The sequence below is a fragment of the Anas platyrhynchos genome, chromosome 2, assembly GCF_047663525.1.
Source record: "Anas platyrhynchos isolate ZD024472 breed Pekin duck chromosome 2, IASCAAS_PekinDuck_T2T, whole genome shotgun sequence".
Classification (NCBI taxonomy): Eukaryota; Metazoa; Chordata; class Aves; order Anseriformes; family Anatidae; genus Anas; species Anas platyrhynchos.
The window spans coordinates 42,343,388-42,368,509 of record NC_092588.1 but is presented as its reverse complement, the minus strand read 5'-3'; the positions used below and the strand labels follow the sequence as shown (position 1 = coordinate 42,368,509).

The following is a 25,122-nucleotide window of genomic DNA, read 5'->3' as shown; positions in this document are numbered from 1 at the left end:
CCTGTGAGCCTTGCCTCCAGCCCACAAGTGCTGGCTCCAAGAGCCAGGGCATGAGCTTCCCCCGGAGCACTGAAAACAAGGAGGGAAATACCCTTCAGAAACTGCCCAGATTTCATATTTGAAATTCAGACCACCAGTCTTGTGATTCCTGGAGATCTGATTCATGCTTTTTGAATGTGTGGGTTTGGCAATCTCGCGCTCACATTTCGAGCCGTTTCCCAACCCCTTATTTTCCCCAGAGGTGTTCTTACTTTTCCCTTTTTCACTCCTGTATACATGAAATAAACTGCTCGGGGAGTTTGGGGAGTTGTAACCGATAGCAAAACTCAACCATTAAATTCACAGCAAGCTGCTCACTAAACAACACACACACACACACACACAAATTCCCCACAACTTCACAGCATACACTAAGCAGGGCGGGTGGCAGCAGCTCCTCTCCCCCTGCTCAGCCTTAGGGCAGAGGCAGGTGGGGGGCAGGAGGGTGCTGCCCCCAGCCCCAGCCTGGCCCTGGTGTCCCCATGAGCAGTGTGGGGGGCACCGAGCCCCTTCCCCACCTCCAGGCAGGGGCCTGGGGCACAACATACACAGGTTGGCTTGGGGGAGAGTACTAGGAGCCTCTATGGGGGTCACCAAGTGGAGGGTAGCTGTGTTTTGGGAGGGTGAATGTGAGGTTGGGACCCATGTTCAGTCATGTAGCAAAAAATCCTTTTTTTTTTTTTTTTAAGGCTGAGAGAGCTGGGGAAGAGGGAAGAGAAGGCTCCAGGGAGACCTTATAGTGGCCTTCCAGTACCTAAAGAGGCCTACAGGAAAGCTGTGGAAAGACTGTTGGTTAGGGAGCCTAGGGATAGAACAAGGGGGTATGGTCTTAAACTAAAAGAGGGGAGATTTAGATTAGGCATCAGGAAGAAATTCTTCACTCAGAGGGTGGTGAGGCACCAGCACAGGCTGCCCAGAGAAGCTGTGGGTGCCCCATCCCTAGAGTTGTTCGAGGCCAGGCTAGATGGGGCTTTGGGCAACCTGGTCTGGTGGGAGGTGTCAGGGGAGGTGGAACTGTCTGGTCTGTAGGGTCCTTCCAACCCAAACCAGTCCATAATATGATTCCTCTCAAACCTTTTTTCATCCAGTTGTTGCAGGGTGTATCTTTATCAGCGCAGATATCAATCAGGGCATAAGTGCTAGGTAGCACTCAGTGCAAAGAAACAGCATTAATTACCCAAAGCCGCCACAGCACGCTGCTCGGCTTCCCATGGGCAGCCTGCTGCTGGCAGGGTACGAGGCAGAGCCCCACGCCCAGGGGAGTGGAGGCTGCTTTCAGTTCCCTGCGAGAGGCATCCCTGCCCGCCTGGGGACAGAGGAGCACTCAGAGAGCCAAGGGAGCCCCCGCGGCCACATGGGCCCAGGAGGTGCTGTGAGAGGTAGCTGTGCTGCGGGGCTAGGGACTCCGCTACCGCTAGCCATGTGCTAAGGAGATCCCCAAAACGTGGCACACTGGGAGGGGAAACTACCAAAACTACCTGCGGGGAAATCCCCGACACAGGGACGTAGGTGCCGGGCTGCTGAGAAGTGCTTCCTTCTTGCGGTGTTCATTGCAATGCCGCAGAAGCCTAACAATAGCAAGTTTTTGTTGGCAGTGCAGCAAAGCACAACTTGAAGGAGACATCCGAGAGAAAACAGCTCGACAGCTTAAAATAGCTACAGCCGTGTGAGACAGCCTTCCTCCTGCTCCTTGCTTTTTATCCATAGAGGGGTCTGGGAAAGGAAAACTGCTCCACCCGTGTTGTCCTCCTCAGGGGGGAAAGGGAGTCCACGTCCCTGACACCTCGTGAGGGCTGGAGGGTGGGGGACACCGAGCTGATGGCGCAGAACATTGCAGCCTCAAGGCCCTCCAGATGTCACATCCCAGATTTGTAAGCTCTTGAGAGGGAAAGTGTGACAGGAGCAACACTGCCTAATAATTAACGAAGATCATGGGAAGAGGAAGTAACTGAAGCCTGGTTTAGCTCTGTTGAATCTTAGTTACCGTTTCAACACATATGGAGGGTATCCAAGAGCTCACTGTTTCTGTCTGCACAGAGGACATCAGGCCTGCCGTAGAGATCTGTGGTCCTGCATCCCAGGCAACTGGCAGCTGATGAGTTGTGTGTGCAGATGTCCTCCTATGGAAGGAAACCCAAGTGCTGAGCCTAAAGAAAGCTGGGATAGGATGGTCGTCATCCAAGGGAAACAAATAATTTCAGGGATGGGGAGGTGAACCAGAGCAGCTGTGGAGGTTGAAGGGGAAGACAAGGTTTTGGGAAGAGCAGAAGTGCAAAAAGTGCCTGTAAAGCTGCGCAAGATGAAGGTAGGAACACCCATTTCAGCAATTGCATGGCCCTGAGAGCATCGTTTGGGTCACTGCACTGCGACCTCAGCCACATCTAGGGCTCTTAGCTCAAAAAGCCACAGAGTATTTGTGCCACATCTCCAAATCCCCCAGGGCTCAAGCCCCTTACGTGTTGCTTAATGCCCACAAGAGAACCTGGCTCATCCAGGAGACTTCTTCAATGTCCAGAAGCCAAGGGGCAGGGCAGTCCTGTGGCCCCAGGCTGGCTGTGCTAGGCTGGGCTATCATCAGAAACTCAACTTTTAATTCCCGAAACTTCAGCCTGTTCCGGAGAAAAGGCCCCAAAAGGCAGCCATCTACCCCAGGAGGTGAAGAAGCCTCACCCACATGTAGCAAGGTCTGGAAGAGTTGGATCCCTGCAAACTTTTCGTAAGTTTTGACTTGATCAAGACTATAGAGACATTTAAAAGAAAAAAAAAAAAAAAAAAAAAAAGCTTCTTGACTCACTCTCTTCCCAAGACTGCCCTAGCCCAGGGCATTCTCCCTGCCTTGGGAAGTGTTGCAAAATTTGAGCTTGCCCTGGAGGTATCTCACTAATTACTGGATATCCTGGTTTTGTGTAAGGACACAGTCAGAACCTTCCCACAGGTTCTTCTTTACGGCATGGGAAAAAAAACTAGAAACACTGATTTCTGTTTCAGCATCCACAGCAGACTACTGTGAAGGGCTGATTAAACACTCAAGGGGATCTCTTTCTGGAGCCATCCTCCCCAGCTCCAGGGCATCACTCACCAGCAGTCTCTAAGAAGCAAGGAATTTCAAAGGAAAAAACCACCTCGCTTTTAATACTTGCCCTCTGTGCCTGAAGTTTGGGTCACTTTCAAATTTTTTCCTCTGTAATAAAGGCGGCTAAAACTTTCAGATGAGAAGCAAGGACTGAGAGCTCTGTGAGACGAGGCCCGACTGCGTTTGCACCACCTTCCAGCCGTGTTGCAAAGGGATAATGAACCGGCTGGTGAAAGGCAGAGTGCAGACAATTACAGCCCCAGCCCTGACAAGAGGCAGCACGGCCCTGATTACTGTGTCAGCTCCACGCTTAGGCAGATGCTTACATGGGCTGCAAGCCTCCGTCCGTGTTTTCTTTTCACGTCGGTACAGGAAAACTGCTTCACCTTCAAGACGTTGAATAGATCGTGCTGTATCTACACGTCTTCTGCAAGTTCCAGCCTCTTTCAGCATCAGTCAGGCCACCGTGTCCTGTGAAGAGAGCACGTTCCCCACATCTGGCAGTGTTCCAGCCGTGCGGCTGGAGCGCGGCACCGGGCTGAAGCTGGAGATCATCTCTCTTGCTGCTCCTAACAGCAGCAGTAAGAGGATTACACGGGATCTCGCCAATTTTTAAGAAACACCAAGTTAAAGAGTGAAAGCCGCATTGGACAGGAAGTAACAATTTAAGGATTTCTTCCCAAGTAGTAATTATGCAATATGTTTGCTTCACTAAATACACAGCCTGCATACACATACCCACCTACTTTGATGCATCCTTTTTCTTCTTTTTTTTTTCTCTTTTTCCGTTCTTCTTTCCCTTCCTTCCTCCTTGAGGACTCCAGCTGATTAGCTCTTCAAGGGAATCTTTATTCTCTGCCCAATATTGCACCCAGGTATCAGAGGATTTTTAGGGATTACCTCTTGCAACCTCTTCAAGAATTCATCTCCTTCCCCTCCTGCTCCTTGCTGCTGGAGCTTCAGACCTGGGAGCTGTTACAACGCAGTCCCTACAAGTTGTAGGGTATTTCTTTTGAAAAGTTACTTACCTGTCCTTGTACACACAATACATGTATATTTGCACATAATTACTTGAAAAAAAAATACTCCTCCTTCCAGCCTCTAAAGACATAAATAAAGAAACACCTTCAAATAACTGTAAATAATAAACCCGGTCACGCTGAACACTTCAAAGTATAAGTGCAAATATTTCAGCGAGCTTGGGGAACTACACATAATTACGAATTAGCTCTCAAAACCAGATGCAGAAGATCTGTCAGATAATTTTTCACTCCAGATAAACTTTGGAGTGCTATTCTCTGTGACCTGCTAGGGAGAATTGTTTACCGATAACCGCAGGTCTTCAAAGGAAAGCCTGCAGAGCACAAGTGCCCATGCCAAGCTGTTGAGGCGAGGGTGACTTTTCAGTGTTGGCACTACCCACGGAGAACACCCCCATCGTGCAGGGAAGAGAATGGGTGAGCAGCTCTGGTGGGTTCGTAGGCATGAACATTAGGTGGCCCTGAAGATACCTGCCAGGAGAGAACAGGGGAGAAGGACCTACTGCTGCAAGGACCCGTAGAAAACCCTTGACCAATGCAGAGACTAATGGTAGGCCCCATCCCTGGAGGTGCTCAAGGCCAGGCTGGATGGGGCTTTGGGCAACCTGGTCTGGGGGGAGGTGTCCCTTCCCATGGCAGGGGGTTGGAACAAGGTGAGCTTTAAGGTCCCTTCCAACCCAGACCATCCTACAATTCTATGGACACTGCAAAGAAAGGAGCAGACTCAGGGCTGATGTGAGCTGATCCGCACCACCACCTCCTTCCACTTCAGAGCAGTCATTGACTTTAAAGTCTAGAATAGAAACCAGCCTTTTCCTTCCTTCCTCCCTGCAAACCCTTTCAAAAGCAGGTTTCCTGGGAGTGACCTGGGAACTGGGAAGCAGAGGACCTTGAGAGTGGACAGGGTGGCAAAGTTAGTAGCTAACATGCCAGAATAGCTATAGATAGCACACAAGGAGCGATCAGCTCCTGCCTACCATAGAAAAGAAAAAGTGGTAGGAACAATGACTGATATCACTTGGAAGGAAAAGTCTGGGTTTCTTGCTTACACCTTCAAAATAAAGAAAAAAATCAAAAGGGGCACTTGCCCAGCTTGCAAAGGGCCTGCACCAAGTGAAACACTGGCACTGCGACTTGTAGCCTGGCTGCCTTCCTACCAGGTGTAGGTGGCAGAAACCACTGACCTGCGGCAAGATGCCCGGTGCCACAAGTGGCAAAATGGAGAGAGGCCAGCTTGATACATTCTTCAGCCTTTATACTAAATTTCACACCCACCAGAGTTAAAGCCTACACTGCAGATTTCACTTATCTCCAGAGATGCAGGATCCAGCCACGGGTCTGTGGGTAACAGCCTCAAAAGACGCGTGGGCATCACGTGTGGTGCGCGCAGAGATTGAGCACATGCAGCACTTGGCCTCAGAAAGCCAGCAGCCCTCATTTGGAAAGTTGAAAAGTTGCCGAGAGCGAGTCCAGTCGCTTGGGCTGCCTGCCCCCCCTTAGGACAGCCTCATTTGCTTTTGTCTTTCCTTCTTAATCCCGGCGATCACAAATGAAGAGGAAAGCAAAGAATGCAGCAAACAGACGGACCTGGAGAAGAGCTGACAGCGTTTTTTCCCAAGCAAAGTGCACTCACGTGGCCGGGCGCAGGTGCCTACGAGAGAGCAGGCCTAGAACAACTCGATGCAAACAGTAGCCTTAAGCTACTCGTGTCAAAGTGTCCAAGAGAGCGCCATGGCTTTGAGGAATCATCTAGCCAAGCCTCACGGGCCCCCGCTACCTTCCTCATTAAACCTAGAACAAGGCTGCAGGGTGTGTTCGTGTACTTCAGCTCGTCCTTCCCAGGGGGAGATGGGAAGAGCTGCAGTCAAAGACAGTGCAAAGGGCTGGCAAGTGGATTCAGCGTTAAGACTCAAAAATGGCAGGAAAGGGAAAAAGCAACAGCAAGAGGAGAAAGTACAAGGTCCCTTTTGTTCCCACAAAATCCAGTGCAATGCTGTGTTGCTGAAATGGTATCAGTCAAGAGCCAGCAACAACAGCTTTCCCCTCCACACAACCAGACACGCTGTTTTCTCTGAAGGCAAAATACTTGAATGCCACAGATAGTTCCCTGGACAGCTCGGTGCATCAGAAATAGGCACTAGACTAACAGACCATCTGGACAGCAAGAAGTGCCTGCAGTAAGCTTTAGACCCCTTGCAGCATCCGTGGCATAGATGGCTCTGCTGCTAAGTGCTGGAGCTCGAACACAAGCTTCCCAACAAGTAAGAAGCATGGGAGCACGATGGCACTGAGCTTTTTAGTATTTGCAAAAAGAGGGGACAAACCCATAAATGCATGGTCACTCCTCCTTTCACTCCTGGTGTGGCTGGCCAAAGCTCAAGCGTCTCCCAAGTGCCACTTCGGAAGACACTTGGCTCTTCTCAGATGCAAAGCTGACCTTGAATAAAGCACAGGCTGAATGCTTGGGAAGGAGACGTAATTTTGAACCTGCAAAAGGCTTTGTCTGCTCCTGTCTGAAATTAGGCCTAGGGACTGGCTGAAAAGGTTTCTGAAAATGCCTGCTCTTCCTCACAGCCTGAAATTTTGAGGTTTCTTTGGAGGTGGGAAGGGAGAAAGGAACTACCAAACAGAGCAAACTTGCTGTGACAGCAGTAATGAAAACATGTGACCTGCACTGCAGGCAGGCAAGCCCTAAAAGCAGTTGAATTACCTGTCATGCTTTATTACACCTATCTATTAATCAATTCTTTTCTCTGGTATCTCTCATTTCAAGTGTCTCCTTGGTTTGAAGAAGAGGCAGAGCCCATATGCAGATGCTCATCTTTGTTTTCCAACCTGCGCTTAATTAGCTGCGAGTTGCTTCAAGAACAATTTAGGACAATGCTTCCACTGCACATTGTTGAGGTCTGAGAAGCTTCCCGTGTTCCTGCTTTTCCAGACACGTGCAAAGTGTTTACCTCTGCTCAGCTGTGAAAAAAAAAAAAAACAGCCTCTGCACCAACTGACAGGGGGAAATCAGACAAATGAGGGGTTGCTTTTACTCCCTGTCCCCCTCTCCGCCCCCCACCTTCGAGCAATTCCTTTCTCCGTCACCTAGTTCTGCTAAAAACCTTGGAAGACAGATGTTTATCGTTAACACTCCGAGTTGGGCAACCGTGCCAATCACTGTGATGGGCAGATAGCTGGGGCTTGCTCTCCGAACCACGCCATTAGTCACAGCGATGACAGCCTCAGACGCTGAGTATCTCAGGCTAGGAAACAGACAAAGGGAACTATCGCTTATTTTTAATAAAATAATTGCTTTAATGCAGTATTTAAAATAATTTTAAACATCTGATCAATAAGATACAGTACACAAATATGGAAAATGCTGCACTTTACATAAAAAGTAAAGCTAAGCATTTAATTATACAAAACAATTTTGCCTGACGCTATCAATATCTTGCAAACTATAGCTTAGTCAAAGTACTGCTTTTCTTTTATATATATATATATGCCATATATACATATATAAATAATTTACAGCATTCATTTGCTAGATTTATTATTCACTACTGTTTCAACACAAAAAACGTAACTGACTCAAAACTTACTGAATTTGGTAACTACCTGCAGTGGTTCTGATGGCAGAGGGCGTTTGAGTTATCTATCACTTTAAAGTTTTAAAGTTGCATGCCAAATAACCATAGGAAGCTTGTTCCTTAAAAGAAAAAAAGTTTTAGCAGGAAGCCATTCAATACAGTCAGTGCCTTTCCCACTGCTCCTGGGAAACAGCCATGCTATGCAGCACTGTGCCACGGGAGGCAAAATATTTGGAGGCTGGGGAGAAAGGTGACCAGGAGGCTTTCCCTTCTACCACAAGGCAGTCTTTACCAGCACAGGAGATTTTTCAATCTATTCTAGCAGTCTTAATAATTTGGAGTCCTCCTCCTCATTGAACAGAAACCAGGCAACTGGCTGAACTACTTTCTACTTGAAAAGTTTCCCTGTTATACCATATTAAGGTACTATAAACATTAAGATGACAACTAAATCAATACTCTCAATAAAGCAGTGAATCCTGTGCTTTCCAAATATTACTCTTCTCCTTAAGACTCTCCAGCTGTAAAGTTTCAGAACATTTACTAGATCTCAAGTTTTCATTTTTATATTTTTTTTTCAGTCAGCACAGGTTGTTTTGGTTCATTTCTTTCTAAATCTATACTTAGGCTCATTGCTATTTTTTGATATCTACATAAAGAAAAACATAAGGGATCAGTTTAATGTGTTTTCTCTTCCTTTTTAGGCTCTATCACTCCCTGTATTCAAGTTTAGTAACTGCATATTTTCCCAAACATCCAAGTATGCCCTGCCTACACCATTTGATGTACTTTAACCACAAGAACGACCAATTTGTTCACCTTCCCTCAGTCACTTTGTCAGCGAAAAGGGGAGGGCAGTTGAGGTGATGTAGGGAAGAGAAAGTGTCCCTTGTTCCTTTCACTTGCTACTCTGCTCTCCACAAAGTAGCACTCAGTAGTAATTCTAAACCCAGAAAACCGAGGGAGATGCTGAGTCAGACAGGCAATACATTAGCATGTTGACTGACTGCTGGTTCATGAATAAATACAGTTGTCATGCTATGCAGTGCCTTTAAAATGTTACTTGTTTCCCTAGATAAGGTTGGATTAGAAGAAGGCACTACAGACAGAACAGATGTTGCAGACTCTGGAATACTGAAGCAAGTGACACACATAAACGAGGTACACATATCAAGCCCTCAGAGCCTGCGAGACAGTTAAATGCAAGCAGGTAGTCAGGTGCTTGTGTGTGCAGCTCAGTGTTTTCACTGGTTTACAGACTGGGTTAAACCAAGTATTATTAAAAACCCTACAGGTGCTAAGTTAGGTATTTAATAAAAATGTTTATCTGTAAACAAGAGTTATCCTTACAACGGATCATTTTCCAGAAATTGTAATTTCAAGACAGTGCAACAATGCTTCAGTGTTTTCTTTGGCAGTAGACAGCAAGTTGAAATGTAAAATTCAAATCACTTCAGAAGAGCACGGTACAAGGTAAGAGAGTGCTTCATCTCCCTCTCTTGCTCCATGCAGAATATCAAGTCCCTGAGACAGACACGGGTTATTCTTGGACGAAGCAACTGCTTTGTAAGGCTAAAATTTGACGATCCAGGAGCAACTCCATTGCCATTCAAACCCTAAAAGTGGGAAGAGAAAAAAAAAATCATGTCAACACAAGTTTTTAAATCAAACTGGTTGGGTTGTACTGCCTGCTTGCATAAAAGTAACCTGTTGATGTTCAGCTTTACATGTCAGAAACCAGCCATCCAGATGTCCTTGTACATTAGATACTTCAAAAGACAAAGCAAATACCTGCCAGTTAATGGTTTACTTTAGTCAAAACAATGAAATGACTTATTAGAAAAAAAATCCTTTACCTTTTTTTTTTTTAAACTATACTACTGTAAGATAAATCACTGCTGTTTCACCGAAGCCATACCACGAACACCTGCACTGAGAAAGGACAAGCTCACTGTGAAAGTCGTACCACCGCAGCTCCTGCGCAGAGCCCCAGGTTGTGCAAGGCTCTTGCTCCCAACTGCAAGCACCCAGGCTCCAGATGTTTGCACCTCTCCTTGAAGAAAACCACAGCTGAGAACAGGCACTAGCCTTGAAACACGGCCAGGAGACACTCTTATCCCAGCCATCACCTGTGAAACGTCCTTTAAGGAAGCAACAGAAGCATCCGGGTGTGCAGAGTGCTGTATCTAAGCCTATCCATCTCAGTCAGCTGCCTCACTTGGTTATGAAAGCACAGTCGGTGTGGAGATGATGTTTAGTAGTTGTACATTCAGGCTATTGGAATGAGCAACCCCCATGCATTCCAAAATGCCCCGAGATTTATTATTAGGGGTGGGGACGAGGAAGATTACCATGAGCTGCACAATAGACTGGCTACTTATCTTGGAGCCAATCTATGCTACACAGCCAGTCTCTTATCACTACTGGAGGGTTCTTGGTAATGAATGCAATTTGTACAAATACAAGTGCTCAGTCTCTGTAACTTCAGCAAGGCGATGCCTGCCAGCATCAACACCGCTTGGAGATGGTGCTGCTTGGATGCTGTGTTAACTATATCAATTCTTACCCTAACACTCTCTGCAAGACTTCAGCAAAATGACTTTGCCCACTTTGCTTAGAGAAATCTGGTTAAAAAAATATATATTAAAAACAAATACCAGTGGTGGTCTATCTATAGTAGTGAACGCTACTGTTGTTAGGGGGAAAGCATTGAAATTTATTAAAAAAATAAAGATTCACCAGAGAGCACATACTAACCACAGAAAACCCAGGGCATATTGCAGAAATGGAAGCTGTATTTCTTACTAGCAGCATGCAGGGTATTCAGCACCATTTCATTTGCTTTACAGTCAATACTATTAAACACTATGAAATGCCATCATTTGAAGCTTTCAGTTTGTTAAATGGCTTGGAACAAATGCGCGTGTGGGGAAGACTGCTGGCCACGCAGCACAGAGAGGGCACTGCTGTCCTGGTAAGACACAAAAGGGTCACAGTTCAAGTTTGTCATATGACAACCCCGAAGGATCCAGGGAAAAGATAGCTCTGCAATGCAGCTGCCAGCACGGGTTGAAAAGGAGGTCAATCCAACAGGATGCAGCAGAAGGCCTCAGGCAATGTTATAAATGAAACAAACCCCAAGGGTTTTCAGTAACCCAACAGCAATGTCCTTTATAATTCAAAGAACTTTATGGAGGTGAAAGTATTTTCTCTCTAAATAGTCATTAGACCAGAAGCCTTACCTTTAAAAATATGCAAAACAAAGCCACCTCGATCCACTTATCTCCCTTACAAAAAGGAGGCAGACATCACAGATCCCCGAGCCTGCCCGGGAAGCTATCAGAGCTGCAAGATGTTACAGCAGAGCAGAAGCTCCGAGCCACCCATGTTTGAGACAGAGCTATGGATTTATTTATTCTTAAATTCTTACCCATCATACCAGGGCAGAGCCACGGAGCCACGTTGTGCTGTAAAATCACCTCCAAGGCCAAAGCTTATGTTGGACTTCTGTTTGCTGGACGCAGCGCGTATTTGCAGCTCGTATTTTTATATTTCATGCAGCAAACGGGCTGATCAGAGCCGAGTACAGCATTTCAAGGGCTCTTCAACCAGTTACTGAGCACATCCAAAGCAATGGCCACCACATCCAAGCCGAAAGAATAGGCCCTTCTCTCGAGGTATGGGATGGTTTAAAAATCAAAGAAGTCCGTCAGCATAGCCAACTCCAGTCCAGACTGGGACTGCAACTGGGCTTTGCCTGGTCAGGAAATTCACCCAACACATTATGGTAGGTTGCACAAAGCCTCCTGCATGTCTCTGAACACAGCTTACACAGGGATGAGCACTAACCAGCTGCATCAAAGTTCTGGCCTTTCATGGTTTTGTTCTGAACAAATGGCAGAGGGTGATATACCTGTCTCTATAACAAATCATTTAAAGAACCTAATGGAAAAACATTTGAAGCTATGGTGCCATCTGCACACCAAAATGAACCATCACACGTGCTTCAGTGTCCAGGACTTTAAGAAGTGCCCAGCTCTGAGCTCTTCAGCTGACACAAGGGAGGAGGCTTCAGGAGAGGGCCCTCTGCAGCTGCATGCTCAGAAGCCTCCTCTTCAGCAAGATCTGGCTGGGCAGCAGGTCAACAGCCCTGGGGTGCTATCAGTCCTTAAAACAAAGGACTTATCTGGAGCATTAGCAGCCCTCCCCTTTCCATCTCACGTACTCCTTGCCCAGAAGCTGCCCCATGCTGCTGTTCAGACCTTAGGACCTGCGCTAGAACACCAGCCCATGCCTTGCTCCCAGATCTCTTTATTACATTCCTCCAGTCGGGCAGCAAACGTCTTCCTAAGAAAAAAAAAAATATCTGCAGTCCTGTGTTTTGCTTATCTTCAGAGTCCAGTCTGATCAGCAACTCTATCAGAGCAATACGCTTTCATGACCCTCACAGCCTTCTGTATATTCCTAGCAGAGATGAGTGACTGTCACCAATTCTGGCAAAAGAAAGCACCAAGGAGCTCCTGCAGTCGTCCCATACGTGTTTTGCAGCTAGCGTCAGGAGGCTGATCCCAAAACGTGCCTTTAAGATCTTTAGAGCTCTCTCCAGTGGCTGGATGAAGAATTAAATACTGAATCTCTCTGGAAAGGCCAGAGTGAACTTCAGAGCCACAGCTGTCGTGAAAGGCAGCGAGACTTGCAGGACAGGAGTCGTCTTCCACCTGAGCTACCATCGTAGCCTGAATTCCTAGACTCCAAGGTATCTGGAGCACACGATCCAGAAGCCTGCATCCTGAGTACGGGCAGGAATACCAAAGTTGCTTGGAGATATCGGATAGGACCTGAAACAACGCTCACGGAGGTCAGTAGAAACCTGCCTTCCCACCCACCTGGGCCAGGTCCAGTGACCCGTTCCTGGCAGAGCACACGTTTCCTTCTCAAGTTTCCTGGCTGCACACAAACTGCATGCAGAATTTCAGACTCTTAGAGCAGAATTAGAGAGGGGCACTTTAAGGAAGCAAACTTCAGTCCGATGTTAAAAGTAAAGTCGAGAGCTCTCCTTTTAATTTCTGGTGAGGCATAAATACTTTTAAGTCTCCAAGCTAAGATCCCAAACAAGTGCATAACTGAGGCCAGAGAAAACAAAGTGAAAGAATTACTCCAGTGACAAGCCAAGTGCACCGATGCTGCCTATTCTACCAAGCCTCAGCTCAGTCTGCGAGAAATACTCCCACATTCGTAATGCTAAAATACTGCATTAAACAGTGTTTATAAAAACATGAGTTGTTTTTTAAAAAGCTGTTGCATCTTTTTTTAAAATCTTATAGGCCATTAGGATAGATCAAGCTGATGTCAAAAAGGCTTAGATCTCTATTTCCAGGCTGCTTCTCACGCAGCTGAAAACAAACATGTATATTTATGATGTTATCTGTGCCTACAAAGAAGCCTCCCTGAGCTGTCAGATCCATACCACAGAGGATGCCGTTCGACTGCACGTTTTTCCTCAGATTTCAGTGCAACATTCCTGCAAGTCCCTTCAAACGTAGGCAGCAGCACGCTTTACATACTGAAACAAATTCCTGCGAGTGCGCCGTCAGTTTGTTCACCGTTGTGCCCAAGATTCATGTCCGCACGTCACCGCGCATGGCTACATCAGATGCTTAATCTGTACCTGGAGGTAATGACTACTATACAAATATGTCATGTTAGTTAATAGACAATTATTAAGCTGAAATTTTCTGGCTCTTTGCCACATCATTTTAAGCAACGTATTGTCAACTAAATTATAAATCTCTTGACCCTTCACATGTCATCAACGTTTGTGCGTTACCAGTATGTTCAGCCTAGAGCTACAACACAATTAGTCATTTAAATTGCAGATATCCTTCACACATAAGAAGAATTAAGTTCATATCTAGCACAGAGAGAGCACGACACGGGCCGATGAACTGTACTTCTGAAGCTTATGACTGGCAGTCGAGAATATCTGTGCCTGTTTAAGAGGGGAAAGAATTCACGTCAAGTGTATGGCCTAGACTGACAGCAGCCAGGAAATTCAGAGCTGAAATTGAAACTTTCTAGCTGACAAGGGTGCGTGTGCTTAGGTCTTGCAGCACGTAAGATGCTGAAGCCATATGTTATAATTAGAGCATGCTTTCAGCTCCCCTCTTCCCCAAAGGTACGACAATCCTTGTAGACTCTTCAGTTGTCCAACAGCTTGAATAAGAACTAGGAAGTGAAATCAAGAGTCTGCATACACTAAGTAGAAAAAAAGAAAAAAACTCTCCTGTATCACTTCAGACTGAAGTCTCAAAATGAGCTGGGGAGGGGATAGTAGGGAGAGGGAAGCAGACACATGAGAGAGAAAGAGAGAAGAAAATCCCTCAAGTGTAGAAACAGATTTTGTAGCCCGGCTCTGAAGACCTACTTACATTCAAGTAGCCCAGGTCCAATTTAAAGTAATTGATTTCAAATTCATTTTCTGTACCTTTTAAGAAAATACCTTAGTAGACTATCAAGTACCAATGCCAAGCACCAGTCAGAAGCCTCTCTGTACCCCATGGATACACACAGGGCAGCAAGACCACCCTCATCCACTGCAGAACCAAGTTTAAGTTCAATTAATTCATTCTGAGTCACTTCCTTTACACCAATAACAAAGCAGATGAATTATGCTAATGTATCCTCATTAGAGGAGCTTAAGGTCAGAAGGGTGGCAGTAACTCCTAAAGCTACCACTTCCAGAAGTGCAAAGCCACTTATGTCCCTTCCCTTGACTATCATGCATCCCTCCCTCAAACACCAAATAAAACCCCAGTGATTTGATTATCACACAGCGGGAGAACAAAATGCTTCTCTTGCTCAATCATCTGTAAGGTGCAGGGTTTGCTTTCAGTTTGCAAAAAAAGGACTTGTTGCTCGATGGCTTAGTTCTTCCTGGGTCGGGGCCTTAAGATCATTCCCAGAAGCTTAAACCCGCACCATACACAGAGTGTGTTTGATCCACACACATACTGGCATCCTCATCCATAAAACAAGCAGGATAAATTTAAGTTCTACTAAGAATGATGAGGTGTGGCACAGAGCTAGCCCTAAAAGAGAAGGTGACCAGCTTGCTTTCTCCACACACAATGGTATTAAAAGTAGAGCAATGACTAGCACAGAAAACAAGGTATTTCTTCCATTTCTTCTTGCCAAACTCTCCACTAGGAAAACACAAGCTTATTTGTGGCCCGCTGTATTGGAAGATGTGCATCACCCTGCAAGCATCACCTTATTTTATGCTTGTTGACTGGGATTTGAACGCTCAGAAAGCATTTGAGCAGCTAGGCGCTGACCCCAGGATACTACCTGCACCATTTACCTGAGCAGCGTGGAGGACCACAGGTCCTGTGGATCAGCTGAGGGCAGCATTTTGAGAAATACCTGCACACCTGCCTCCCCAACGCTGCCACTACAGCCAGACAGAGCGGCAGCATGTGGATACAGCTGCTTGGTGCTGGTGCACCTCTGCTTCCCATCCCTTCCACTGGGCAACTCAGCACAGCCTCATTTACCCCAGAGAGACCTCTGGGACTCCCCAGGGGAAGGCTAAAAGATTATTTGTAAATCATACTGATGACAGCCTACTGTATAGCAAGACCTACACTTATTGAGAGAGTAGCTAATCTAGGCTGCAGACTGAAGAGCCATCCACAGTATCTGGAGGAAGAACACTTCCTTTGCCATTGGCTCATGCAAGAAGTAAGAAGAGACAGAAGATTTACCTGTGATTCTGTCAACATGAGCAAGCTGGGAGAACGTAAATGAAGGATACAACATCAAGGGCACTTTGGGGCATGGCAGACTGCATCTCTTCCAGTTGTTTAGGGTGTTATCGTTGAGCCAGGAAACAGGTGAGAAAAAGCACTTCTCCAAAAAGTCAGACTGACTGGGAGGCATCCAAGTAAGTTTTTCCCTTAGAAAGTGAAAGAACGGTCCTACCACAGCCTTTAGGTGCTGACCACAAGAGTAACATTCGTCCTCCTAACTCAACTTTCAAAAATGTAGGTAGAGCTTTTTCCTCCCTACTGAGTGGTAACACACAAAAACACTGCTCTCTGTTCAAGGCGGATGACAAGCTGGGAAACAGAATACCTTCAGTTGAGGAAGAAAGTTTACACTCCAAGCCACAGCCTGTTTCCTCACAGGAAAAAAAAAAAAAAAAAGAAAAAAAAAAGCTGTAGATCATTTGCATGAGTTTTCAAACTTCTAAGACTCCAGTTATAGTGAGAACTAGACAAAGACATTCTGAAAATGGCTTTGTCATCAGAAAAGCAGAGAAACTTAAATCAAAAATAATCCTCAAATATTTCTCAATATTGGGAAGTGTTAAGGGGCATTGTACCAACCAATAAAGAATGATGAAACCGAACACAGAATCAGAAAAACAAATCTGTGGCTTCAAATTTACTGTTTCTGATTGTTTTTACAAGAAGCATTCTCCCTTTTCTTCAAGATGAGTTATGTTTGAAGTCTCCCCACCCTTTCATTCATTAGTATTCCCCACATGCACCCAAAATGGGGGAGATAACGAAGTGGGTGACAAATACACATACCCAAAAACACAAATTAATCAGATCTAAAAGACTGACTTATTTGTATCCAAAAGTGTCCAGAGGGACCAGAATGAGAGGGATGAAGATATTACCACCTCTGGAATACAAGTAGCACCAATTAGCACATTTTCACAATAGATGGATTTTCTTAGCAGGGATTTTCTTAAATTATGCTCTCTGAACAATGCCATTCAAATGTTAAGTTGCAATAAAGTCAACAGGCAAAATAAAGACAATATGCAAAACTACCCCAACTAGTGTTTCAAGCAAGAAAGGCACAGGAATTCCCATTATAGCGTTGGTTTTTTTGTTTGCTTGCTTGCTTGCTTTCTAGGCTTAGAGCAAGCCTTATTTTTTCTATTCCATGATCTTCATGGATTTGCCTCTACTGCTGTTTTAAGTGTAGCAATACATAGGCAATAACAAGGGCAGGATACATTTTACCCTTTTTTAGCCTTTTTTTTTTTAATGCTTTAGGTCCAAAATAGTTGACAAACAAAGTCTCCTGGGCAAGAGCCTCTTTCTTCATTTGTCATCTGCCACTCTACAAAATGATGTGGCAACTGGTAAGCAGGGTCTCAGTTGTAAAGCACATGTTTGTGCTATACCACATTTTAGTTCCCAGATTAAAATAATTTTTAACAGGTCATCTTAAGGGGCTACGTAAAGAAACCATAATTTAAGAGAAGAAAGTGGGGTGACTGTGTAGGAATTAGATATTCAAATATGTGAGGAAAAAGACTTTCCAGAAGAGGTGCAAATCCAAGTGGTTGAGCGTGGAGGGAGCGGATACCTGAGGTGGGAAGAACCATTCCAAATAGACAATTGTTTGTGGAGAAAAGAAAGAGTATGCTAACAAAATGCTGGTTTTCCACCCTTCACACTTACTGTTACTGCAAGAGAAGGCATCAGATCCATTCTGACCCAGTCTGTTGAGCTGCAGTCTTCCAGTACCCTTTACTTTTTGGTACTGGGCAAACACATATATGAAATAAATTTGCTTTCAGCATCTCGCTTTTTCAATACATAGTGTAACTGGTTATTTCTTCCCCGTCTCCCCAAATACCTTAGGGGTTCCAGTTTACATCAATAATGGCTTGAAACCATTCATTTCCTTTAATTATTATGGTAGGCAATTACAAAAAGCTGAACACACAACTTCGTTCTAACACAGACTTAAGAAATACAAACACTATACAAAGAACATTAGGCTAAGGCAAGCTGAAGAAGTCTTAGATTAAAAAAACTAATATGGGTAACATCAGTGATTTCATTCAATACTATCAAAGGATCCTTCACATTCAGGAATAATTCCTTCCATCACACCTGTCTGCCCAGATATTAGGCTTTAAAAAATGGTCACAGGAGTATTATGCACAGATTTACTCTTTGACATTGCACAGTCAGGAAGTTCTGACATTTAAGATTACTTGTGAGTAAAGCTGTCTGTATTTGCAATTTGAAATGAGAAAGTACATCCTGCCTGCTTAAATTATTCTCAGACAGGTTGCCCAAAAAGATGATTTTAAAGATGCCCAAATGTGCATCAGCCTAAGGCCATATCGTACTTGCTTTCAGTTTCAAAGACCTCCTTTCATCTCTGAAGAATGGAATGTTGTTTACTGCTCAGAATGTTTTGCCATGTTATCATGAACGTATTACAAATGTTCTGCTTCTTGAAATATAGTGTTTGTCTAAACCATTTTTTATCCTACATGAGAAGTCTTAAGCCTTTTATAAATCTTGTTCAGATATATTGGGACACTTAAATGCTTAAGTCCAAACAGCCTTCACAAGTTTGTTATCCTGCATAATTTCACAAAATAAAAAAAAAAAAGAAAAAAAAGAAAGGTCCACAGAGAAGCAGAGAATTGCTTTCTGGTAGCACGAAGCCTAAGCACTAGGCACCGGAATGCAAAACTGCATGTGAGAAAAAGTAGTTTCACTAGCAGAATTACTTTCACCTACTGCCCTTACAACTCAGCCTAGTAAGGCAACCTATGGGAGAAGCATCTTAAAACACAGCAGGTAAATTTGTGACAACGAAGTGCTATCAAGGTTTACGGTCAGTTTTACAGATGTGGTCTAAAAACATGCTTTTTTAAATTGGCAGTGTAAATAATGGATCACCACCTTACCGTGTCAACACTGTTATGTTTCACTTTATTAAAGCTTTACAGACTTGTGCCAAAGTAGACACGTTGCAAATGATGAGAAATAACTGAAAAGCACCTAAACAGGCTGCCTTGTTAAATATTCAGAAATAAACCCGGCATAATTACAGAAAACCACTACGAAGAACAGGAATAGTTACTCGATAGATGCTTATGGGAAGAAGAGAAAAGGTTGAGGAAAACTGTTCTCATGCTGAATTTTTTTTAAATTTTTTTCTAAGGGTATTACAAAAAAAAATAACTGCACTTTCAACTTCATGTGACAGTGCATTAAAAACATCAAAGTGAAGAGCAGCTACCGAAAAGCCTGGCATGCTGCTTTCTGTAGCTTGTTTAGATACTGATTCCTTCACTTCACTTGCTGTAAACAGTGAGCATTCAAGGAGTTGTTTGTGTCTGTGTCCATGTCAGAACAAAAATCAAAGAAACAAGTTGACCTTCTCTCCTCAGAGAGGAGTCTTGACACAGCCCAGGCTGAGGGGAAGCCTAAAGGCCAGGTGCCATTACTGTCCCTGTTACAGGCATTAGCTGAGCTTTATTAAAGGTCTTTACGGACTCCACCATGCAAAAATGCTAGAGTACTTTCATTTATATATATAAGCTTCCTAGGACACAGGGAGGGGGAAGGAAACCGTGAGTTTTATTAGACAGGGAAACTTCACCACCATTTCCACCACTTCCCAAGGCTTTTCTGCTCATTGTGCCTGAGTCACACTCCTAGCACCCATTTGTTCACACGGCGTTGAGGCTTCCTGAGAAAGAATGGCAAAACTGGCAACAACACTTGTGGCAAGGCGTTTCTCCCATCTCCAGCCAAGATGATGATCTCCAACAGAAGCAGGCTGTCAGACTCCTTGTAAGGAACTTCTGCAGCCTCGTAAGCTACCCAGGTCCTGGAAACAGCTAATCTCCAGCACAACACTAAGAGGTTCAGAACAAAATTTGTTAAAAGCACCTTCAAGGCATTTTTGAAGTGCTGGATGAGCCAGAAAAGGAGAACTGACACACTGCAGGAACCGAATGGTCTAGCAGTATATACTTATTTATTTTTGGTGCTTTTTTGGCGATCCAGCCAAGGCGAACTCGCAGCATATTTGAAGAGTCCCTACACATTGCATGTGGAAAAAAGTACACAACCAAACGTGAAAGAGCTGTTTCAAAAACCTATCCAAAACTTGCATCATGAGTTCAACTGCTGGTCCATTACAACCAGCTGCTGTGGAAGACCACCACAGCCATGTTACCCTTCCATCGCAGACAGAAGTTTTGAGCCACCATTTCATTTAATCCTTTACACACAGTGCTCTCACCCACAGTTCTTCATATAACACACAAACACACCCATTAAATTTACCAGAAATAACCTTTCCAAGCATCTAACCCATGGACCACTTTGCTTATAGCAGGTAACCGGTCATTTTGTCAAAAGTCTTTTCATTTTTTCCTACAGGGAGGGATGAAAATAATTTTATATGAAGATACACCACCACTACCACGCAAGTCATCGCAAGAAATCTCAGTACCTCCAGCCCAGATCCAGCATTTGATGAATCCAATGGCCTTTTCTTCCTCGGTCCAATGGCTGCCAAAGCTGTGAGGTTGGCTTCTCTTTGTTGCATTTGTGCTAACTCCAACTGCTGCATCTAGTTTAAAAAGAAAACACGTTAATTACATTGCATAGTATCCTAAAGGGTTTGTTCTCTTTATCGCAGCTTCAGACAATTGCATTGTTGTACCAACACACTCAACAAAAAGAACCAGCCTCATTGCTGGTTCTTTAACTCCAAAGCCATTTCTGATTAACAGAAAATATTTCATCGGAACTGGTTTATGTAGCTGCATTAACATTGGAAGTTGAAATCACCGAGCTCTGCGAACCAGTCATATTCTTAATTCACAGTGTCAACTCACAACTGTACAAAAGCAAGACGTGCTCAGCTTCTCCAAACTGTTTTATATGAACCCTGAAACTGAATATTACTGTTTTGAAACATATCCAACTGAACACGTTGCTGTCAGTTCACCAATGTTGTCCCCACACCTGCCCCAGAACATATTTGAATATTCAATTGCATCTGAAGTAAGTTAGAGATGCATTGCATACGCTTATTTTCACTCACCTCTAAAAACCCTCAACAAAAAGATATCCTCTTTGAGAGGCAGAGAACCTCTGCTTGGGTTAGGTAGACCTAGGGTTGGATTATTTACTTATTTATTTAAAGCCTGATAAATTAGCCAGCAAATCTCAATGATATTTTAATGAACTTCAAGTAGCAAGACAAGGCTTCCCTTTCTTTTAAAAGTTTGGGGATAGGAAATAGCCTCCAGAACAGAGGAGGAAGGAAAGAAATCCTTAGTCAAGAGCAAAAAAAAAGGTTTATATCTGCATTTTGAGGTACATGCTATTTCACTCTACTCAATAACTACAGATGCCAACTGCTCTGGAGCTCAACCCCAGGCAAGCCTGCTGAGAGAGTTACTGGCCTGGGCTGCCCTCTTGCTAATACAGCTACACTGCATTCAGATCCTTCATCTGGGAGCTTCATCTGGGAGCACAGGTGGAGGGGAACGCTCCCTCTGTGCAAAAGGAAGCTTTTCTGTTTTGTCAGGCTGGGTTTGTCCTTCAGCACAAACCTCTGGCTTTGATGTTAGTCCTTGGACGATCTGACACGCAACTGCACCAGCTCCTTGGCCAATGCTCTCCCCGCTCTCAAAACTTACAAAATGTATTTGGAGCAGAGCTCTCTGCATGCATGCACGTGTTTTTAGAAAAGAGCATACGGCCACATCATGGTAGTGAGTTATCCAATTCTCCTCCCTTCCTCCCCCCCAGTCATTAAAAACATTAATTGGAATTCCTCATGCAGACAGTACAGATACTTCACTTACTAAGCCTGCAATGCACTATGTCTTTGCTTGATTTTCTGCTGTCAGAGAGCCTGCTTGAAGAAAAATTCAGCTCGTAAGAAGACCTGAGCTTGTAGCACCTACATACACATTGCACATCTTCTCTCCTTGCTGTTACTACTAAAATAAGAATCCACAATAAAGAAGTACTGCTGTTTGTTGGGGAGGAAGTTATCGCTGTGGTTTGTTGGTGGTGTTTTTTTTTTTTTTTTGTAAGTTGGCTAATTTTATTTGAGCAACCATTTTACTTCCGATAGGTAGACTCATTCTTTCTTCAACCACACTGTCAGTTTCACATTGAGAATAGCATTAGCTAGGCTACTTTAAAAAAAAAAAAAGTATTTCAGTGCAAGATCCCTAAAAGGACTTAATTCCATTTAAGACTCCATCAATATATATGCTTGGGATTTTTCAACAGAAACTGTGGAACGCAAGACTTTGATATACATATGTTATGAGGAGTTTTTCTTTTCTGATGATCAGACAAATCATTCAGTTACAAAATCACTACTTACAAGTCAGCTTTGATCACACTACGTTGGCTTTTGCTTAGAGAAACGTAGCAGCGATCCTGCAACGCTAGGCACCATCATTCACCTACTGTACACACTACTCTTGCTATATATAAATATATAAATTGTTAGTTTAAAATGTACTGCATATTTATATGTGCAATAAACATACAGTGTATTTATTGTATTACAGCATACTTATTATTTACAGCATAATTATATTCAGCAACACATTGCAAATATGACTATGGGGGGGATGTGGGAGAAATACGATTAAAAATCGACTCTGTGGGCCGATTAAATTCCAAGCTTCAAGAAAAGGCTCCAGTGGAAAAGAAAACCAAGGGGAAAAGATGATTCGCTTTACTTCCAGGAATCACTGCACCTGAAGGACTTTAAGATGACTGAACTTAGACAAACAAAGCAAAAGCCTTCTATTAGCCCAAGCCTGTGCTTCCATCCTTGGGAGAGGCATTAGAAAGCACAGCACAGAACCATAGAATCACCCAGGTCAAAAGGGACCCACAAGGACCATTGAGTCCAACTCCTGGCTCTACACAGGACCACCCCAAAATCAGACCACGTGTCTGAGGAATTAGTTGAAGACTGGGTAAATGCCCAGGCATAAGTACTCCCCTGCCTTGCACGATTCCGGCTGAGAAAGAACACAGTCAACATGGGCTCCCTGAGGGGGCAAGTGCTGCTGCTGGAGGGCAGTGCTGGAAGAAAATCCAGCCCCACGAAGGGCAGGATGACGCTGGGAGGTATGAAAAGGATGCATTTTCTAGAAGCAGAACTGATGCATCTTTGACCACGCAATTCCCAAAACGATGCTGAAAACACATCAGAGCTATACCTACTCTTCCCAGCAAGTTTTCCACCTCGTAAAGAGTCAATTTTTTTCAAGTCAGTCAGAATCTGACCAAGGCTTCAGAGGAAAAGAAAAAAATAAAAATCACTCTTGTTCCATTCTAGACATCTCGGGGATTTTCTGAGAATATAATTAAGACAAATGAATTTAAATGCTCAATCTCTATAATGGACTCAACAGATCCCCATTAAGACACGTGGGCAGTCATCCAAATTACACTGCTGAAGCCAGCAAAATCATTTTTTCAACAAGTTTTGTTCCATTAAAAAGCATGGTATGAAGTGTCCAAACATCTTGTGAGCAGTTAAAGCAGAGAGGATAAGAAGAAGATAACATCAAGGGACACCTGGGGGATACTGGCTGGCTTGCTACTGTTGGATTTTCCTAAACAAGATTAGGAAAGAGTAAGAGGCAACTACACTGAGTCAAATCGGTTTTTAACAGGTATTTCTGTAGCACACAAGTTAGGGCAGAAAGATCATTGCAACAAGTGAGAGACATTAAAAGTAGTATATAAGCTGCATTGAAATATGAAGCAGAGAAGTTGTATCTAGCATTGTTTCCCTTCCAGGGGCTGCTTTTTTTAATATCAGTATCTGACTATAAAAAAGGGTATAAATAGAAACTATCACACTCAGGTATGTACCTTGAAAACAGATTTTTTTTTTTCCCTCTTCAAGATAGAAGTGTTTAACAGCAATTTGAGAGGAGCAGGGCAAACCTGTCATACATTGACCCACAAACTAGCGGGTTTCCCCCTTCATCTCCCGACAGATGCTGTTGTTCCACCATGACACCGAAGTTGATTGCGTGTTCTGCCCCAAATTCATTCCTTGGGAACAGCACGAAGAGCAGACAGGCTACAGGCAAGAGGCAAATGAATGCTCCTGCTCTCGCTCCCCCTTTCTGATTTTTACATACACAAAGAACCACAGTACAAAGAGTTCTAAAAACCTGTGTATAAAGATCAAATTGCTATGGAAAACGTCTCAGAACTTGTAAAATAGTCTTTGTTGCTGCTGGCCTTTTTAATAATAAAAATAGGGTTTAAAGTCTGGTCTTGCAGCAAGCAGGAATCTCTAGGGTGACACAATAACCATTTTAGTTAATCTGACCTGCAGCATAAATCAAGAAGTAAGGTATGTTTGAAAGTCCTCCCTTATAGTCAAATGGCATTTGCAGCATGGCTGTAATCACACAAAATGAAAGGTTTTAAAATTGACCTCTCTGTTCTTCACTCAGTCCTCTACCGAGAAAAACATTGCCTTTTCTGCTCACAGAAACTGTATCTCGCTTACGATGCCTTGCGTTCCACATTTCAGAAGATATGCATAATCTATTTTTACTATTACATCAATGGCGTTTTTGGTGGCATTTTAATATTAAAAATTGAATTTCAAGTCGCATAAGGAAACAGGAAGCACTTCAGCTATGAGATGTGGAGACTTTTTAAAGCAATACTGCGTGTTGCTTTTGAGCTTTCTCAGTTAGTAAGTACATGATAAGCAATTGTTCAAGTAATCAGAGCTTCCTATCGAAGTCATGAAAATTTAGCGAGCTTTTCCCTAAACTCTGCAAGGAAGAATGCCTTAAACACAACAAATGAAGTCAACTCATTCACACTAACCAGTCTGTGAAGTGTATAGCAGCAGGTGACTGTAATATCAAGTGGGCCAAAGGGGTAACAAAAGCCCTTGTGCTTAGCCACAAAGCAGAACAGGACTGGTGTAAGACTTCACAGAAGGCAAAACACACAAAACCTTTACTCTCTAGGTCTTCAAGAACAGTTTTACCAGGAAAGGTTTCTGTAAAGCTAGAGACAAGATGTTAAGCATCACTATTAGTCAGTGTTCGTGAATCAATAACATGTCTGAGGTTAAAGAAAAGCCAAATAGATGGCACTTGTCCAGCATAATGCTGGCAAATGAGACGCACCTGAAGAAATTCATCCTGCTGCCCACATCTGCAGGAATTCCAATACACAAAGGTACTAGGAAAAACCTGGGGAAATATTTCTTTCATCCACTTCTCACGTTTAAGTGCTAGGAAGCTTTGTTTAGGAAAAATAAATAGTCTTAGCGATGCAATAGCAAATCAGTAGAGCCATGCGGATGGAAATGAGATCACAAGAAATGCTTGTAAGACAGATACAGTGCTGAACACTGCAGTTGTGGATTTGGGTATAAATTATATAAAGGAAGAGAGTGAAAAGCATACGTACATGATTCTGGGTTTAATATCAAGAAAAGAGAGCGGGGACTGGGATGTCTCCACATGTGATATTGTAGGCTGACAGAGTATGGGACAGATTAAATAAAATATTTAAAGTAA

At 43.9% G+C, this 25,122-nt stretch overlaps 1 protein-coding gene across 4 annotated transcripts in view; it reads right to left on the bottom strand.

Annotated features, from left to right (window-relative positions):
• Positions 1 to 7,431: 7,431 nt before the first annotated feature.
• The window catches only part of TAF4B (TATA-box binding protein associated factor 4b), a 70,191-nt gene continuing 52,500 nt past the window's right edge, over positions 7,432 to 25,122 (bottom strand). For all 4 annotated transcript variants that reach the window (XM_038175210.2, XM_072034626.1, XM_072034624.1 and 1 more), the window contains exons 14-15: positions 20,025 to 20,144; positions 7,432 to 9,349 (exon numbers count right to left, since the gene is read on the bottom strand). In XM_038175210.2, the coding sequence (XP_038031138.1) occupies positions 9,182 to 9,349; positions 20,025 to 20,144 (288 nt within the window). In that variant the 3' untranslated portion in view covers positions 7,432 to 9,181. The remainder of the gene's footprint in view (positions 9,350 to 20,024; positions 20,145 to 25,122) is intronic.